Source organism: Fukomys damarensis, unplaced genomic scaffold, assembly GCF_012274545.1.
Source record: "Fukomys damarensis isolate Sample0158 unplaced genomic scaffold, DMR_v1.0_HiC HiC_scaffold_30, whole genome shotgun sequence".
NCBI classification, from domain to species: Eukaryota; Metazoa; Chordata; class Mammalia; order Rodentia; family Bathyergidae; genus Fukomys; species Fukomys damarensis.
The window spans coordinates 38,249,749-38,271,055 of NW_022900942.1; the positions used below are offsets into that span (position 1 = coordinate 38,249,749).

The window sequence follows — 21,307 nt, forward strand, 5'->3', positions numbered from 1 at the left end:
TCCTTCTTCTTCTTTTTTTTTTTGGGGTACCAGGGATTGAACTCAGAACCTTGTGCTTGCTTGCAAGGCAGAAGGTAGACAGTGATACTACTGAGCTAAATCCCTGGTCCTCAACGAAGTGTTTCTTAAACCAAAAAAAACTGAGACACAGCCTCACCTTTCCTGCCAGCCATGACAGGCCTATCGTCCTCCTATCACTTATTTTCTAGTTAAAATAATATTCACAATTTAAAATATCAGAATACATTACTCCAACTGATAGCCTACCTTGCATGTTCTTGAACACCCACAATCTCTACTTCACTATCTGAAGAGGCAATATTAATTTCTTCATTAAGTGGTGCATCGCCAGTAGATGTTTTGTCACCTGCTAGGAACCCTGGATCCAAATGACCTGAGAGAGAAGGGGGGGAAAACAATTACTACAGTTTAACTTCTTACGTACAGTACTAATGACTCATTAACAGCTTTTCTACCCAGTTTTAATCACAGAATAACTATGAGAGTCTGCCATAGCAAAACTGTTTCTCTTATCAATAAGCTATACTGTTCTTTAGAAGAAAAAACTTTAAATACTTTGGTAAATGTCTCTAAATATATGTATATGCAAACTTTAACACTCTTTAGTTCATTCTGTAATGGTTTTTGCATTTAACTCTAGCTGCTTTGGAATGACCTACATAACTAACTAGAAAGCAACAGGGCAATTTTCTGCTCTTTATCATTTTAACAGAATAAACTTTTAAACCTGAAAAGCTCAAAGGCACAAGTATAATAATAAAAGTAGTCATTAATACCACATGTATACTGGGATGCTTTGTGAAAGACATTACTTTCTCTCTCTAAAGGAATGTATCTTTGACAAAGTCTGACCCCAAACTACATCTAAAAGGGAATGCCAGAGGAAGATCATAATTTTGGCTCTGAGGAACTGAAACATACATAACCTGTACACTGTTAACAATTCCCATTAGACATAAACAAACCACATACTCTGGAGAAGCACAACTGTTTGCAGCACTAGGGTAATTTTTTCACCAAAGTCTTCATGAAGTGTTATTACTACATATGACACAATTAAATACATTGTACAACAACACAGGAAGCATGATCTTCACAGACCTCTCCAATAAAGGCTTATGAAATAACATCAAAGTTCACGGCTCCAAAAGTCATTCTAGCCAAAGTTAAAATAACTCAACCTATGTATCCAGATCTCAATGTTTTAATTTAAAAGCAAGAATTTTTAAATGCCTAGAAGTTAACATGGAATAAAAAGAACTTTAATGGTTCCATATTTTCATTCACTCTTTAAAGGAATTTACATTAAATCATATTATCATCTGATACAAAACTATTTCTCCACACTTAAATTCATGACATTTTATATAAATTAAATCAATATAAAAAGTAAAGTTTTACACACACAACTCTCCCTTTCCCCACCTTTCAATGCTTCAAGGTCACTGAGAAATCTTTTACTTTCATACTTCTGTCAACTCTCAGTGGAATGCTTTCAGAAAGGCAAATGTCTCAATTTTTATATGCTTTGACTTTTAACTCCACCCCCCAAGAATTTACCATAGGGAAAAAACTTTTAAACAAGAAAATGTGAGTCAAAGATATGTAGAAATGTGGGAAGATACAAACATAAGTTTCGTATATAACACTACAGAAAGATGCATAGATGCTGTGTAATCCTGTGAAAAGCAATTGTTTAAATGAATGAAACTTCAATTCTTCTTTGCAATTCTTGTGTACTGGGGCAGGGAGGACTGAAGACTTTTGCACCACGCTACATACATCCCTATCCTTTTCAAAATTTTTGAGACCAGGTCTTACTAAGTTTCTAAACTGCCTGGAGTAGGTTTGAGGCTTGCCAGTCTTCTGCCTCAGCCTCCCCAACAAGTGTGGTGTGTGCCACCAGACTTAGGCTCTTCACAATTCTTTAATGTTACTTCTACTTGTGTTTCTTTGACTGAAAAAGATATATCCAACATCTGAGGTATGTGTGTGTGTGTGTGTGTGTGTGTGTGTATGTATGTATGTATGTATGTATGTATATATGACTGGAAAGCTTCAAATGTCTCCTAGATACAACTAGTGATTTTATCAGGCTGCCTAAATGTAACCTAGATGGGATTCTATACAGTGGCACCGGCAGTGGACAACTATCATTGTCCTCTATGAGTACACAAAAGTTACATCTAGACAGATGTGATGGTACACACCTGTAAGTTAGTTCTGGCTACTCAGCAGGAGGATCACTTGAGCCCAAGAGTTCAAGATCAGCCTGCGAACATAGTGAGACCCCAACAAAAATCAAAAAGTACATTCATTAGGTAATATTCAATTTTGATAAATGTGAGGTAATCTTTTAAATGGAATTTGTTAAACCTAGAATTTAATAAACATAAGATTCTTGTTCTCACTCCCAATACTTTGTTGTGGCCAAGTCATTTATCCAATTTTTACCTTGATGTCTTCATTAACGGTTAACATCATGCACACTGTTCCAAATGAACTGCTAAGCAAGGAATACAAATTGATAGTCTCTTTTTTGTCAAGTCTTCAACTTACCCATATTCAATACCCATATTCAATACCTCAATCAGTCTTTACCATTTTCTTCATCTCTTGTTTTTATAATAAATACTTGTTCATGATGTGCTACAGACTCTGCTAGGAGCTAAGAATACTGCAGGGAACAAAGCAGGCATAAATTCTACCTTCACTACAATACATGCAAAAACAGTAAAAAGCAGTCTTTGCCCTTTTGTTTAAAAACCGCTGATAGAGAGGTACAGAGTAGCCTAGAAACACATAGAAAAGGCACATTCCCGACTTGAGGCTAAACAGGGAAGCCAGGTTGTTCAAAATGATTAGGCAGGGCAAGGGGAAGTAGCATGAGAATCATTTTGTTGCCTTCTAGGATCCAAATGTTTGGTGAGATTTGGGGTAATGGTGCTAAAAGAATTATGAGAAACAAGGCTGGCATGGATAACAGAGGTCAGAGCATAGTGAGGACTCTAGATCTTAAGATGTGGAAAACCAGTGAAACATATATGTAGAGAGGTGAGTGACACACTGGTTTTTCATTTTAGAGCTTCCTCTTGGCAGAGTGGGATGGTCCATGTTTATAATCCTATCATCTGTGAGCCTGAGGCAAGAAGACTGGGCAACTCAGCAAGATTCTGTTTCAAAGTAAAAAATAAAAAGGGCTGAGGATGTAGCTCATCAGTGCAGTGCCCTGGTTTAATCACCAGTATGGAAGGGAGGGAGGGAGACAGGTTGGTTGGTTTTCTTTTGGAATGTTCAAATGGAACTGCCAACAAGACAGGAAACTGGAGGCAAGTAGACTGCTGGACTTTCCTGAATAAGAAATGATGATGGCTGAACCAGGGAAGGCACAAAATGGAATGAATACTCTGCCCGTTTAGTGTACTAATGAAAGGTGAGAATGGCTACTAATGTGCCTTGGAGATGTCCAAAAGGCACTACAAATTCTGTTTGAAAGCTTGAGTCAGAGGTCTAAAAACAAAAAGAGAGACTTGGTGAGTCCTGAGCAACAGTAAGAGAGAAGGGTCATCCAGGAGTAAAGCAGTCCTAGAGGAGAACCCTGATGGACACTAAAAGATGCGCAAAGAGGAACCCACAAAGATGTGAAATCATAGACAACAAAGATCATTTCTAGGAAGACATGCTTACCAATACCCATCTGATGCCAGGTATGGTTATACAACCCTGAAATCCTAGCACTCAGGGAGGCTGAGGCTGGAAGATCTCAAGTCTGAGTCAAATCTTCAGACTCAAAAAAAGTAGAACAGGAAGTATAGCTCAGTGGGTTCAAACCAGTCGCTTCCCTCCAAAAAAGATCAATTGAGAAAGAATGACTATGTGACTATGTAGAACCCACTAGAATCAACAGAATTAACAATAACATAATTGCAAATCAAACTGTAAGGAAGACCTCGGAATAATGTGGCTGAAGCCAGAACAGCAAAGCAAGCTGAAGAATAATGGAAGGGAGAGAAGACAAATTCTAAGTCTAGCTCCAGAGGAAAGGAGACAGGAGGGTACTTAGTGATGAATATGGGTTAGGGGACCCATGCAGCCTGACAGAAATGAAATTGAAGCTAAGAGGACTAATGAAGGGCTGGGGTATAGGTCCAATGAGGCAGAGAAATAATAAGAATAGAGTGGGGGAAGGAAGTAGGAGACTTCAGAAAAGCCTGTAATCCACAAAATGCAATCCCTTGGGCCAGCCCCATTCTCCTGTCTTACCCTACACTCTGTTCTCCTCAGCTCTGACCAGTCTCAACTCACCTTCTGGTAACTGTATGCCTGCCCTCTGGAATGTCTGCTGCATGATGAACTGCACTGACCTTTCTCCACCTCCTTGTGGAAATTAACTTTCCTAAAAATTCCCCGGCTGTCCTCACATTTCTTTGAAGAGGAATTTGCTTCTAACCCGAACATGAGAATACATTACTCTCTTCCATCCTCACATACCAACAACAGCAGCCTGTGTCCTGCAGGGATTCCCCCTTTCACAGTCATATACTGACAATGACAGTTTCACTCACTCCTAAAACATTATTAGTATTTGGCTTAGGCAGTCTCTTTCCCCTTCTTTCAAGTCCTGATTTCATGAATACCTTTTTAGGGAGGGTGGATTATTCCTAGGGCCTTCACACTGAGCTACTTCCTTGGCTCTTTTTTCTATAGCAAAACTGGGTCTCACTGTCACTGAAACTGGGCTAAACTTGCTATCCTCCTGCCTCAGCCTTCCAGAATGCTGGAATTACAGGCGTACACCACCATCCCCATCTAATACTTTATGTTTATGTGAACAACCACCTCAAAACTGTCCATGTCCACTTGCTAAGAATCAAAGAGCTGAGCTCCAAGAGGCACTTAAATCTACTTGTGGTAGACTCACAGCAAAGGGCTCAGCATGCCATAGTCCTAAAAATAAGTAAGTTAATTGAATTAAACCAGGCTTAAAAGGCAGATTTTAAGAGTCACTGTTGCTATAACCAAATTCTTCCTCTTTGATTACTCAATGCTTTTAAACAACAGTAATTTGGTAAACACAGTAAGAACTCATAGTATTTGTGTGCAAGGCTAATCACTATAGTTCTGTTTTTGGTAGGACTATTTTGTGACCTCTCAGCCACCTATATTTCTGAAGAACCAGTCTTCATTGAGTAGACCCCATCATCCTGACCCTACTCTTCTAATAGTCTCATCCCACAGCTGGGAATGTCACTCTTCTTCTTCTTTTTAAAGAATGAGAAAGAGGGCCTGAGATTTAGCTCAGTGGTTCCGGCGCCTGCTTTACAAGCGCAACGGCCCAAATTCGATCCCCGGTACCAGAAACAAAATAAAACCAAGAAAAAAAACCAAAGTAACTCCTTAAAGAATGAGAAAGAAATAAAAAGTCACTATGTTATACTTCAGATTTTCCTAACTATATAGTCATTAAATAGTCAGAAAATAACAACTTATATACATTTTTCACATTAAATCAATCCAAACTGTTTCAGCAGTGTAATTTTGGCCATAAAAATTCTAATCCAATCCTGTTGGCACTTCAAATTGTTGTAGAACCATGAGATGCTCTAAAATGGATCACTTAAAATCAGGGTCTCCTCTTATGGCAGATATCTATATAACTTGGTCAAAAAATCAGTATGAGATAGAATACGTACCATGATAAAGTAATAGGGCTGCCAATACAAACTTCCTAGCAAATATTACCTCCTAGACTAATACTGAGACTTTTGCCACATTTTCTGTAAGAGCTATTACATAAAATGGTCCACAAAGGTAACAAATCATAAGACCCATACTACTACCCATACACATTGGATATGAAAAAATATAGTATCTTAAAATGGTTGTGGAAGCACATGCCTCTAATCCCAGCACACTGAGAGGCTGGAAAGGAGGATTACAATCTAGAGCTCAGGCTGAGCAACTCTGAGCCCATGTCTCAAAATAGTAATTTTTTTTAGAAGGGCTAAGGATCACATAAAATCAATTATAATTTAAACTAACAAGCAGTTAGGGAATGTCTGTATTAATGTTAGAGACAGATAGGAAAGCAGAATAGTTAGATATGTAGTTTCCCGTCCTTAGTGTAACTGCATTACAGTTGTGCTCCATAAGTATATTCAGTGGTACCTAGTTCTAACATAGTCATGAATTTTTAATCTCCTGTGTAGAATGTCCTCCTTACAGAAATGAGTACAGCAAATTCATTGTTTTTTACATATCAATGATGTTTACTAAATGGTCTTTAAAATGTTTTCTGGTTATCTTGAGGTGTCATTGTGGTATCCTTAATTTTTCTCCTCCTTCCATATATAGGATATAAGGGACTGTTCTTTTGAAGAACCTTTCTATTTAGTGATCAAGATGCAGAACCTGATCTCTGAAAATACTGAGTGCGTATCCTAATTGTTCATATTATCTTTTCCAATTGTAAATTGCATTTTAGCAGCATATGTTCCCAATTGACCCTTGGAAAACAATAAAATATGCCTCTTGATAAAAGGCGGGGGCAAGGATGTAGCTTAGTGCGAAGGCCCTGAGTTCAATCCCTAGTAGTTCCTCCACAAAGATCCTAAATCACTATTCATTCAGCTTTATAAAGATATGAATTATTACTTTGTGTTTAGCTCATTCAACCAGAACACAGAATGAATGTCATGCTCTATGAAACACCAAAGCCATTCAGGTGGGCTGGGGATGCAGCTAAGTGAGAAGGCCTTGGTGAATGTTACACAAACACAGTATAACACACCCGCATGCGTGCACACACAGGACAAGAACAAACCCAGTTACAAAATGTAAATACCACAATTACTACATATTAAACTAAATATAAAACAGCACTTATATGTAGCTGCTGTGGTAGCTGGCTGTGGCTGGACAGCTTCCACCTGTGTAAATCTTTGGGCAGCTATCTCCTTTCACTCAATGTATAAGAAAATTCTAAACTTTGTTCTCCCACTAAACACACACATAAAAAGTTACCAAGATAGGGTTAAATAAGGAAGGGACATAAAGTAGTAACTAAATTACCATGACAAATAGCTTTTCTTTTCTTCAAAAGAAATAATGCAGTTACTTATAAGCTGCAAATCTACCTGGTAAGCATGAAGCCTAAACCTACTTACAGCTCACAAAAGGAAAGTATCACATACTGGATGACAGTGGCAGGCTAGGTATAAAGCGATTAATAACCTAAATCCCGAGCCGGGATTTAGCTCAGTGGTCGCCACCTGCCTCAAAAGTGTAAGGTCCTGAGTTTGATCTCCAGTACCCCCCGCAAAAAAATCCTAAATCACTATTCATTTAGCCTTAAAACATGCAAATTATTGCCTTGTGCTTGGTTCCTTCAACAAGAACATTAAAGACAACCTCAAAAACACAAGCAGAAATAGGGAAGGGTGGAGGTGGTGAAAGGAGGGCAGGGGTATGGGGAAAAGTAAGAACCAAGATCTATCATGTAAAGGTCCGTATGATAAATGTAACTGTATCGTTTGCTTTAAATGTATCAATAAACCTGAGAGGGAGAAAGACAAGCAGAATAATCAACAAAATAATCAATAATCTAAAAAATAATCAAACCATAATCAAAAAAAGACAAGCAGAAAATAAGAGTGAGATAAACTACCACCCTTCACCAGACTGATACATTGTCTCTCATCTGCTAGTAAAAGAGACAAGGCCCATTCTGATCAAATTTTTTTAAAGCCCTACATTAGGAACAGGAAACCTATAATTTGTTTCTCTGTTCTGTCACTACTTTCTGCTATGGTCATGCCAAGATTATCATTGCTATCTTGGTTTTCGTGTAGGGGGGTACTGGGGATCGAACTCAGGTCCTTGTGCTTGCGAGGCAGGCCACCGAACCGCTGAGCTAAATCTCCGGCCCTATCATTGCTATCTTAAGGCTGGACTGGAACTTGAGATATTCCTGTCTCAGCCTCTCAAATAGCTGGAATTATAAAGATGTGTAACCATGCCTGGCTCACACTTACCTTCTTAACCAGAAGGCAGATTGGGGACAGCAATGTGTTTATGTTCATAATTTGTAATTTCCCAGGCCAAAAACTATCTAAATAAATTGTTTATCACAATGACAAACCTTCCATCCAAGAGTACTTCAGATTTCTGTTTCTTTTAGCCCCCACTACATTTATATTTATACTGAACAAATACAAGAAATTAACAAAAATAAAGCCATTTTCAGACATGCTTGTACAGTTTCCTAAACATACTGGATGTTAAGAGTTACCAAGGGTTTATCATTAAAAAGATTCCCAAGCCCCACTTTAGAACTACTAATGGAATCTTAAGGGATAAACTGAGAAGTGTGAATTTTATAAACACCCTGGGTAACTCAGACAAAGTTCAGGAAATACAGTAGCACTTACAGGGAAGGACAGTAAACCATAAATACACTGACTGATCCTAATCAATTCCTTACTTAGTGTACTTTAGCTCATACTACTAACACAATGGCAGTTAGCATTCCTGAAGGTTACTATGTGCTGCATCTGTTCTAAGCATAGTGTATATGTTATTTCCCTTGATGTTACAATATCCTTCTGAGGCAGGTTATACACTACTTGTTACGGTTTTTATCTGGATGTCTCCCCAGAGCCTCATACATTCACAGCTGGGGATTTTGCGAAGTGACTGGATCATGGGAATATCACACTTATCAGGAAATTAATCCACTACTGAGTTTATGGGCTAAAAATGTGATGTTGTAAGGTGAAGCCTGGTCAGAGGAGGTCACTGAAAAAATAAGCAAACTACTGTATCTCTAATTATTTTTTATATCACCTGGAAGGAATTATCTCTTCCCATCACCCTCTATTCCTGCTGCCATGCCATGAAGGAACTTCTCTGCCAAGCCACCCTGCCTTCTGGGAGCCAGCTGACTATGGACTAAAATCTCTACAAACTGTGAGGCAAAAATAAACATTTTCTCCTTTAAATTGTGGTGGTAGGTATTGTGTCTCAACAATAAGAAAGTAACTAAGACTCTACTTTTATCCCAGGTTTGCAGACAGGGAAAACTGATGCTTTACATAATTTACCTTAAAGTCACATTATCTCTAAGTGGCTGCTGATTCGAAAATCACAACCTACACGTACAATTCTAGCATCAAGTAAGAAAAAGTAAATAGAAATCTTAGGTCTCTCACTGACCAGGGGATTTCCTGATTTCATTTTAGTTTTTAAAATCTCTTGTTACTCTACTTTCTGGCATAGCTCAAAACTAAAATAAATAGTAACAACTATTTTGGATATAAAAACACCATTCAATTCCTTTGAAAAAAACAGCAAGCTACTGTACCTCTATTATTTATATGACACTTAAAAAAGATACATCCCCACTAATAAAATTCAGTTTATTATTCACATTCCTACATTGTCAGATTTAAAGGAATAATTACTTTGAAAGAGTAAATAAATGGCTTCATTAGAAAATGTCAAATGGCACGGGAAGCTGAATAGTGGTGACTATTCCTATGTTCTAAACAAAAATTTACACACTTTCATGGCCCAACATGCACATGTGCAGTATATGCTAGAGGTATAGCCTAGAGAAAATATTGCACACATACACCAAGAAATTATTACACACATATACTAAGAGATACAACAAATGCTAATGACAGCATCATTTAAAATACCACCCTAAATGTCCAACAAAATAATAAGTAAACGGATATATTCGTAAAATGAAATACTAAGTAGCAATGGAGGGGAAAAAAATCAATGAACCAGACTCACATCTAACAAGCATACAGCCAGGTGTGGTAGTGTACACCTGTAACCCCAGAACTTGGCAGGCTGCAGTAAGAGGACTGCTCCAAGTTCAAGGTCAGCCCAGGCTACACAGTGAGTTGAAGTCCTGTCTGAACTATACAGGGGGACCCTGTCTCAAAAAACAAAAAGCAAACAAAATACATAAAGCTCATAAAATGTTGAACTAAAAAAAGGTCCAGCGCCAACCCTGCCTCTCAAAGTAATAAGTCGCAAGTGATTACCTGAAATATAGTACCAAGTTAATTAATCCCAAGGTCTCTTGCACAATGGTCCAGTGATCTGTCCAATTAGATTTACAATGTACTTATTACAGATACATAACAAATGGAAGTAAAACTATACAAAGAAATACATAGGCATATCAAACTAATACCAAAGTTGGAACAACTCTGGGTGTGAGAAGGGATAAAAGATGGGACATAGAGCTGAAGCTTCAGGTGCATCCCTCCTTATACACTATGCACCACATTCGATTCTTAAAAAAAAAAGACAGGTCTCTGATTGTAATGCTTTAGATAGCTATTTAGTGAGCCTTCCTTCCACATCTACTGATTCAACCAAAAAAAATTTTTTTATTTGTATTGGGGATCAAATTTAGGACCTTGCACTTGTGAGGCAGATGGTGGAACTACTGAGCTAAATCCCCAGCCCTCAACCAATTTCTAATAGAAAGTATCAGGGATAAAGCTGTGCATGTATTACTGAACATATACACACTTGCCTGCCACTGTTCTCTACAATATAGTATCATCATAAAACATTTACAATGTACTAGATAACAGGAAATCTAGAGATCATTCAAACTAAACAGAATATACATAGTTTATATGCAAAGATCTGGATACTAATACCCCATGGATACTAAGGAGAACTGTAATGAAGCTGAAAATATCAGTGCTTTCCTGGCGCTGGTAGCTTTAATGATGTCAAACTCTGAACTATTTGATTGAATCAAATGGTATCACTGGGTTTTAATAAATCAAAGTCTAATATTAATGATTTCTCATGGCTCAAGCTACTAACAATTCTCTACATAAAGAGTAAAATATTGTGATTCATTTTTTCCTGTAAGAATTTATTATAACGCAGTCCATATTTAATGGCATCACTAAAGAACAGGGAAAAACTGAAGTACAATGGATTATTTAATGTCAATGAAGAAAAAGATAAGCCATCTAGTATACAGAACAGATGTCACAGCTTAGGAACATATGTTGTATAAAGTGTGGTCAAACCACTATCCTTTGATATGAAGTATTAATTCTTTTAAAAGTACTTATTATATACAGCACTAATAAATCCTTAATAGACTCCTCTTGGGCAAACAAGAATTTATGTATATAAAAACTACAGTCCAGAGAAGAAAATGACTGGTACAAGATCAAACAGGCCAGACGGCAATAAAAAAAAATTTTGTTAAAAGCCAAAACAAAACCCAGGTCCTAGTTCAAAATTAGATACAATTGGGCTGGGGATTTGGCTCAGTGGTTCTGCTGCCTGGCTTGCAAGCGTAAGGGCCAGAGTTCGATCCCCGGTACCAAAAAAAAACAAGAAAATTAGATACAATAAATCAATGAGAAGTTCAACAAATAAGGGATTTTTCCTTCAGTTCAATTCAGATTATGAGGAAGAATTTGGGATAACAATCAGTGGCGTCCTGTTTCAATATAAAAATTCCTAACTTTTTTAAAACATAAAACTCATTTTCAGGGCCAGGGATTTAGCTCAGTGGCACTGTGCCTGCCTCACAAGCACAAGGTCCTGAATTTGATCCCCAGTACCAGTAAAAATATTTTAGACCAAGCACCATGATATACACACTTGTAATTCCAACTCTCTGGGAGGCTGAGGCAGGGGGGATCACAAACACAAGGCCAAACCAGGAAATTTAGTCAGATCCTGACTCTAAAAATTTTATTTAAAGATCTGGGGGATGCCAGGCATAGTGGCACACAACTGTAATCCCAGCACTTGGGAGGCTGAACGAGGAGTATTGCCACTAGTTTGAGGTCAGCCTGACCTACATAATGAGTTCAAGGCCAGCATGAACTAAACAGCAAGATCCTGTCTCAAAAAACCAAACAAACAAAAAGTCTGGGGGCTATAGGTCAGTGACAATGTACCTGTAGGTTTAATCCCCAGTATTGAAGGGAAAAAAAGTTTAATATAGCAATTAAACTACTATTAATATAGTAATTAAACTACTATTAGAGGATAAAAACAATACAAATAATCCTTCAAAAACACTAAAGAAAATATATACTCTATAAGCAGTATGTTTTCTCATTTCCTTCCCTTTTTATCTTAAACTTAAATACTAGTACTTTTTTTTAATTAGAATTTTTCAGAAAAATACTGAAGACATTCTGAAGGAATTGTGAAAGGTTTCCAAAGGTAATTACAGGCTTTTTTTTTTTTAAGAATTAAATCACTCAAAAATAATCACAGTACTAAGAAAAATAATGCAAGACAGAAGAGAGATTTTTCTGGAGATAATAACAGAGGCAGAAACTGAAAGAAAAGACCAAGAGGACACTAGAGACTCACCCTTACAAGGAGAGAAGCAGCAGTAGCAGTGCTGCAGAGAAATAGCAACATCAGGAGTTTCAAGTTCCCCAAGAAGCTGCAAGGCTGCTATCCAAAGTTAAGTGAGGGAAAGGAGTGGCCAAAGACTATGAGGGTATCTGGACTGTTTCTGCGTAACTGGGCATTTTAATCCAAGAAATATGTCTGATGGGGCTGGGGCTTTATCTCAGTGGTGGTGTTGTCTGCCTTGCAAGCTTAAGGTCCTGAGTTTGATCCCTGGAAGGAAAGAAAGAAAGAGAGAGAGGGAGGGAGGAGGAGAGGAGAGGGGAGGGGAGGAGAGGAGAGAAGAGAAAGATGCCTGCTGAAATCTGATGCCTACAATTAATGTTGTTACTATTAATATCATCATTGATTCTTTCTGATTAGGAAAGATGAATGACATGCTAACCACATCTTCTCATATATACTCGGCAGCGTGGATTTCACACTCATTCAAAGCCAGATGGGTCTGGTATGACTTGCTCTCCTCAGCAGGGTCCACTCCCAGGAGAAACAGGTACTGGGACACATGCACATTACATCATTACAGAAGGGGTGGGGGAGACCAACCTGCCTCTGCCTTCAGCTCCTCTAGAAGCCCGCTGGTCCTCCAGGTAGCTCCTGTGTCCTGGCCGCCTACAGAATTAGTGTGCTCTTGAACTACTGCAGCCGCCAATAAATTGTCCACATTTACCACTTCAGGGTCAGAGCTGGTGTCAGATATATCATAATGAGCTACAACTGGAGGTCCATCTAGGGAGGAAAGAAAATGTATACTTGTATCTAACTTGTGGGGTAAAAAATAATTCTGAACCTAAGAGTCCTCTAAATGCTAGTTGCCTTTATCTTATTATTCTATCTCATTAGAAAAGCTGTGCTTTACACATCTAGTATTTTGGACATGATGTGAAAGTGGAAAAGATAACCTGAGCTTACAAAGATGTGGAACACATTTTTGAAAGGAAGAGAAGAGTTATGAAGAACAGAAGATGACAAGACTATACCAAACAATGTTACACTAAATTCCCCTCATATTACTAAGGAGCAACAGATTAGGAAAAATGGAATGACTCTACACAGAAAGCGAAATTGACTTCTTAAAAGAAAAAACTGACAACTGTTAAAACTCAATTTATTAATTTTAAGAAAATAAATATAATTCTCTTAGTACATAAAAGTTCCTAGTAGAGTCAGAGAAGAAAATCAAATATATATTTTCCTATTTACTAAAGAAATAAAAGTTAACACTAGAGCTATATTTAACTAACTTATTTCCAGTGAAGCCTTTTTAAAATAACAGGGAAGTTATACACATTACAACATTCCACAAAAAGACAATATCCCCAAGCCCCATTTTAAGGATTATGCTTTGCAAGACTTGTGAGCAATATTTATATTTTCTTTTCCCTGAGAAAGACAACCAGCTCACATTCCAAATAAATTATATATAATCTTATGTGTGATTTTAAAGATAGTAAAAGTTTTTACTGAAACAGTAAGAGATATTGCCCATGCCCAAGTCACCCTAACTGAAAAAGGCAGACTTGAATTTCCAAAGTAATTACATTGTAGTAATTCATGCTTAAAAGAAGTCAATATTCATGCTTGTAGAATAGATACATGCTTTAAAATGCTAATGCTACTCTTTTCCTAACAAAACAGCAAAAGCAAAAATAGTTTCATTCAAGAAACCCTCTATTAGCCCCATTTTAGAGAGAGCTAAAACGGGGGCTAGGGGCATAGCTCAATGGTGGAATGCTTGACTAGAAGAAAGCTAAAACAAAGGAATGCTATGTCCCTCTCCATAGCTCTTTATGAAGTATAAGCAAACCATTTATTTCCTTATAGATTTTAAAATATCATCCAACAAATGATTAAACATACCTATTTTATAAAACGCTGGACCAGGAAGAAATACATATGCCAATGAATCATAAAAATATAACAATTTAATACATGTATCCACTGTGTAAACTGCTACTGGACAAAAATATGGAACACACCTGGGTATTTGTCTTTGACAAACTAAGCTCTTAAACCACAGGTTTATATTACATTTTAAAAATAAAAATGACCAAACATAAAAGCAAATGAATTGTTAGGTGCCACGGTATAAAGAACAGACATGTCACAATATGAAATTCTGACGATCATGACTATTTTAGTTGACCATTATTTCCAGTTCTCCTAATAGGGTAAATCAAGTTCATTAAAGACCATAAAATTTAACACTGTGGCCTTGGTTTCATCTGGTAATGAATTTTTGTCCAAATAGAAAAAATTTTGCTCATGTTTAAAGTTTTTCTTTTCCAAAAAAGAAAAGAAAGCTGCATCATTCCATGGAGTCTTCGTCAGAGTTCAAAATGATTATTATGGAATCAAGATACCATATGATATCCAAATACTTAGGAGCAGAATATATGAGGGCCAAGTACAATATTGACTATTTGACCATATGTTCTATTTTTAAAAGGGCTTTGTGGTTTTGTCCAAGTGTTTGCAATAAATTAGTGATTTATTTTAAAATGTATATCATTAACACCAGAGTCACTTGCCTCACATTCCCCACCTCTACTCCCAAATTGAAGCAAAAGGTCAACAGTCAAGTCAAAATTGTACCACTCCTACATGTATAATCATGCAAAAAAGTATGTGTATATATACATGCAGAGTGACATCACCTACCCATGGAAATAACTTCTCTGAAAGTCTTCATCAGTAGAAAATACAAGCATAAACTTGTTATTTGGCTTCATTCTTGTATCTTCCATATTTCCAAACAGCATACCTTATAACTTAGCTTAAATTTAGTATTTATCATAAACAAAGCAAAATTTTCATATTTTAATTATACTTAACAGTTAAATTATGACTGTCAGTTTTCATTTCCAATATATCCAAACAATGACAAGTTGGTAATATACAAACTTCAATAAAAGAAGGGAATGGTGGCCTTTCCAACTCAGATTTTTAGTGAGAAATCACAATTAAAACTTCTCTAAGGTCACCGTAAACCTATTATTAGCAAAGCAAGACTGAAGAGAGCATGATTTAAAGCATGTGTCACCACAGCTTGTACTCTACACCAGTACACAAATACTAGCTATCTAATGGTAAAAATCTGTGATATTCTTTTAAAATGAGCTTTCTAAACAGAATTATGAGACAGGTACAATTTTGTACTTTTCAGTGTACTTTTTAAAAGTAGCTCTTGAAGGGAAAAATTAGTCAGATCACTGAGGAGCTAGGAAACTACAGTACATTTAACAGGAACTATTATTTAACTCTGTCAATTTATTACAAGACAAAACAGACTTACAGCTACTATGGTTGCTCTCACTCAGTGACTCCTCTATACTGTTAAAACAAGTGCACTGCTATTAAGACTTTCTTGACTTTGAATAACATCAAAATAGTCACTTCAAGTAAAGTTATTCATGGAAACTTTTCTAGCCTCAGATTTATCCATTAACATAAGCACATTCCATGCTTACAACACTTGTTAGCCTAATTACACGTTTGCCCATCTGACAAATCTATTATCTGTCACAGTCCTAAAACATAAATTTTTAATAATGAGCTTTGTAGTTTTTATATAACCATTAAAAGCATCACTCTGGAAAGTAAATTTAACATTAGTTAATAGTTATTTATTTTGTGGTTAATTCAGGTGCTGTTTCTTCTTCTGATTGAAATCTTGGATTTTTTTTTTCTACTTGTTACAATTATAAAACAAGAAAAATCAAGCAATCCACCAACTACTTTTTAATAACATTAACTCACACATTTTATGCTAAATATAAGTTTGTACCTTTACTAATCTTCTAGCCTAATAAGGTCTAACTTTTCAAATGCCAAAATATAGAGAGGTGTGTGTTGTTACACATTCCTGATACACTGAGGTTTATTCTTTTATGACCCTTAAACTTATTCCATGATGACATTACTGTCATCAAATGTTCAATACATTAGTTTCCTTGTCAAGCATGTTCTAATGAAAAAAATGTGAATCACAAAAATAAACCAAAACAAAATCTAATTTTTCCTTTACTAAGTTTATCCACTACTTTTCTTTTCAAAATTGACAACCAGAAACATAGCAGTTAAAAAACCATAGAGAGGGGCCATGGATTTAGCTCAGTGGTTCCCCAACCTGTCTCATAAGCTCAAGGACCCAAGTTCAATCCCCATTACCAAGAAAAATATTTATATAAAGGTAGAGAGAGTAATTACAGTTTACCACTCCATTGTACAGATTAAAAAAAAACTGAGTTCTAATTAGGTGGAACCAGAATAGACTACAATCTTTCTCAATGTTGAAGGAAAGAGGAATATATAGAATGAGACTGGCAGTAGCATAAAAAGTACAGGTTTTTGGAAGCAGACACGCCTACTCTCTCTTAGCCATATGACTTTGGTAAATTATTCCACTCCTCAGTTTCTTCATAGGTTATAGTGAGGGTTCAAAGAATACAAGACTTCAAATACTGGTCCACTGCCTCACTTTTCCACTCATTATGAGTAGCACTGGCCTACTCACTCTTGGCTTCTTTTTCCACGTACACTCTACTGCGCACAGCCTGCTTGCGTTGGTGCCTTATGTTGGCCCTAAATAAACCCAACTTAAGTTACACGAGGTCATCAAAAATATGGCTTTTATATTTTTGTTTGAAGTGAGATGTTAGCTTGCATGTATTTATATAAACGTGTCGAAAAACCAAACAGGTCATTCTGGCGTAGGCCGTACTTGCCATCGTCTTTGCAGAGCACTACCAATAATCAGTGTTTTCAGTCTATCATTATAAAGTCTAAGTCTAGATTTCTCTGTATCCCAGAGATGCATAGGAACACCAGTCCTTCTCTCCACTGTTACATCATAGGTCCAAGGAAAGATAGAACACTTTTAAGCCCAGAGAAAATTCCTTCCTTCCTCTTTCCTGATCTCTGCAATCCCCTTGCTGTTGCTAAAGAACCCCATACAGACACCTTTTTCCCAGGCATCCAAGGGCTCAGAATGGGGGAACAGACATCACACTGGGCTTCAATCCAGGTAAACCTCAAAAATTAGTGCCTAGCCAAAGCACCTCACAAGGTAAAATGTGTATGTGTATATGTGTGAATGATTTCAGGTGAGGGAATGGGGAGTGAAAATGAAAACATAGTGAAAGGCAAATCCCAAAAGACACAAAATAATTTGCATTTTAGAAGAAGCCATTTAAGAAAACATACCAGTTTCATTATATACTAGAATATTTACTAAATACTACTAAAATAAAAAATTTCAGCCAGGTGTAGTGGTGCACGCCTGTAATCCCAGCACTCAGGAGGCTGAGGCAGGAGGATCACTGTGAGTTCCAGACCAGCCTGGACTTCATAGTGAGTTCCAAGTAAGTCTCAACTACAGTGAGACCCTGTCTCAAAAAACCAAAAGAAAAGAAAAATTTTATGTGTAAATAATATTTAAGAGGATATACTATATGTTCATTACTAACAATCAAAAATATATGTACAATTTGCCCATCCGTTGGAAACTGGATAAAGATGTGGTTTTTCTATAAAATGGAATATTACTCAGCCATAAAGAACGAGAAAATAGATTCATTCATAAGAATATGGATACATATTGAAGATATACTCATAAGCGAAATAAATAAGTCACACATGTGTAAATACCGAATAGTTTCCCTGGTGTGTATAATCTGCAATAAAACATAAGATCCTAATAAGATTACTGTCATTTAGAAATGAGAAGAAAGGAGCTAAAGGTGTAGGAAAGGTGGGATGGGTAGGGGAAGGGTAATAAGGGAAAAGAAAAAAATGTGAGATAATGAAAAGATGAAAATAAAGTGTTTGTAGATGGGGAGGGGAGGAGGGGGTGAAGGGAGGGTAGGGGTAAGGGGAAAAAATGAGAATCAAGACTTGTCGTCATGTAGAGGTACAAGATCCCAACAATGAATGTAACTGTACTGTATCCCTAAAATGTACCAATAAACTCAAGTAAAGCTGAAAAAAAAAAGAAAAAAAAATATATGTACAATTTGTTTGTTTGTTTTGTTCTGTTTTGGTACCGGGGATCAAACTGCAGTCCTTGTGCTTGTGAGGCAGGTGGCGGAACCACTGAGCTAAAAATCCCCAATCCAAAAATATATGTACAATTTGAATAAACAGGAAACACTGTCAGAGCATCTCTGCTCTAGAAAAAGAATATCAGAAGACAAAGTGGGTATGATGGTACACACCTGCCATCTCAGCACTCCAGAGGCTGAGGCAGGAAGATTTTCATGAGCTCAATACCAGCCTGGGATACAGTGAGTTCAACACCAGTCTGAACTATATAGTGAGACTCTGTCTCAAAAGATAAAGTGCCACAGAAGACAAAACTCTACACAGAAATGTGACATCTCCAAAAACCCTTAAAAATCAACAACTGCATATTTTCTTCAGAATGATATCTATCATAAAGCTATCACAGTAAAAAAAAAATGTCTAAGATGGGGCCAAATGGAAGCAAAATGCAACAGTATGCACTGAAATTTTATGTTTATATAAGGCATGATGACGCACACCTGTAATCCCAGGCTATGACAGGAGGATCACTGCCAAGTTCTACACCAGCCTCATCGACATAGTGAATTCAAGGCCAGCTTGAATTATAAAGCAAGACTCTATCTCCAAAAAAAAAAGAAATATTATGTTTACAAGTTAAAGCACTGAAATTGAATCAATGTGGTTTAGGCTATTTCCAATTAATGAAAATTTTAACTTACAAAGTTTCCAACATAGAAATAAAGTTTTAGGAATTACATTTGTCCTTATTATATTGGTAAATGACAGGTTACTCTGTTCACCCAGAAAAGCTATCGATGACACTGATAAAAGAGTTCATTACCATTTTGAAAGGTTCAAAGAAGATATGAAAGGGAGTTTTCAAGGTAGTTGAAAAGCTGATCAAAAGAAAAGACCATTTATCACTTTACCACTGTAATTTATCGTTTACAGAGTTAGAAAAACTTAGAATCAAGTAAGGCTATTTACTTATACCTGGATATTTAAGGAAATCAAAAAATACCAAAAAAGTCCACTTGAAGAGGTCACCACTGATGGACCTATTGCTCTGAATACTCAGATCTATGGAGAACAAAACTAAAACATCTGCACTACCTAAAGAGCACAAAAATTAGATATTTGACAGATTAACCACATCCCCATATCTACACACCTTACTAAAGATTCTCCATTCCAGCCTTTTGATTACTTTTTAGACTAGTCATAGTATAAATGTTGTCATTTTCCAAATTTTCTGTAATTCTTAAATAGGATAATTTTCTATGATACAATTTAAAGGGAAAGAACCTTAATATTTTATGTTCATGGTGGCATTTCATTTCCTTTTTCAATATGCCAACTTCAAAAATAAAAATCAGCTGAAAAATACCATGTAAAATCTATTATTAATTTTCTAAATATAAACTTATACTATTTTATTACAGAAAAGCTGGTTTCATGACTCAGGATCACCTAATGTGAACTGCCAAAAAAATCACTAATGTAACACTGTCCTCAACAGAGTAACAAGAAACATTTGTTTTTCAAAATTTTTATTTATCTAGCTTGTTACACTTCAAATGCACAGGTGAATAAAAGACAAATGAAAATGCAATAAAATAGAAACAACAACTTGATTACATTCTTCCCAAATCTTAAATTATATGATATGATTAAGACTTCTTTACCAAAAGAATACATTTTAGTGGATTATCCCTTTTTTGTATGACTCAGAACTTTTTCATGTTATTTACGATTTATAAATTCATAACTTCTAGACAAACTAAAATTACACTATTTCCTACCTATACTAGAATTAAAGGTATTATCTACCATTCTTAAAGCAGATTTTGAGAAGAATTATGGAACAATTAAATTTAATAAATGTGTAAGTTGAATATATTTGCTGGAATTATCTCAATATTAAATTTATGAAATGTAGTACTGCACAAAATTTTTTCACCATGCCCTCATCATACTATCTAAATAATTTTTAGAGAAAAGAAAATCAGTATAAGCTAAATAAATCTAACAGGTACAATTACTTTATAGGTCACCTTTTCTTAAGGTGACTTGTCCATAATTGGCTATTCTTTTTGGAGGGGGTGCTGTCATTATGTACCTAGGGCCAGTCTTGCACTTGCTATGGAGTACCTTTGGCTGGTCTCAAACTCATGATCCTCCTGTCTCAGCTTCCTGAATACTGAGATTACAAGTGGCACCATGCCAGCTTCCATAATTTACTGTTCTGAATAAATGTCAATAAGCACAAAATTTATTTGCTATTTTCCCTATGATAACCTTAATGTAACTAGTAGACAAAGTCAACTGTATATTAAAATGAAAACTGAGTAATATCAACATAGGGTATTTTATTCAATAAAATGATTCACCACACAGCTTACTTCATTAACAAGCAGACTTAAAACATTCTAAATGGTTTTTACAAATAGCTTTTATGTGATAAATTTTCTGTAAATTGAGAGAACTATACCCAGAGGCCCCTGCTGTAATAGTAAGGAATAACAAAGGCAATAAGCAAAATAAATTATTTTATATTGGGTGGGGTACTGGGGATTTAACTCAAAGACTGTTGAGCTACAGTACATTCCCAGCCCTTTATTAAATTTTATTCTGCAAAAATATTTTTTTAAGGCCAGGGATTTATTTAGCTCAGCATTTCGGTGGTCTGCCTTGCAAGCTCAAGGACCCGAGTTCAATCCCCAGTACCAAAAAATATATATATATCTATATATATATATATTTTTTTAATTCTGAAACAAGGTCTTCTTGTATCACCCAGGCTGGCCTCTAACTTGTGATAGATCCTACTGCTTTA

General features: G+C 36.2%; 1 protein-coding gene across 2 annotated transcripts in view; it reads right to left on the minus strand.

Annotated features, from left to right (window-relative positions):
- Positions 1–21,307, minus strand: part of CUNH18orf25 (chromosome unknown C18orf25 homolog) — a 46,293-nt gene that overhangs the window by 9,817 nt on the left and 15,169 nt on the right. The window contains exons 2-3 of one of the 2 annotated variants that reach the window (XM_010621642.1): positions 12,994–13,176; positions 268–394 (exon numbers count right to left, since the gene is read on the minus strand). In XM_010621642.1, coding sequence (XP_010619944.1) covers positions 268–394; positions 12,994–13,176 — 310 coding nt within the window. The remainder of the gene's footprint in view (positions 1–267; positions 395–12,993; positions 13,177–21,307) is intronic. The other variant, XM_010621643.1, reaches the window with a different exon arrangement.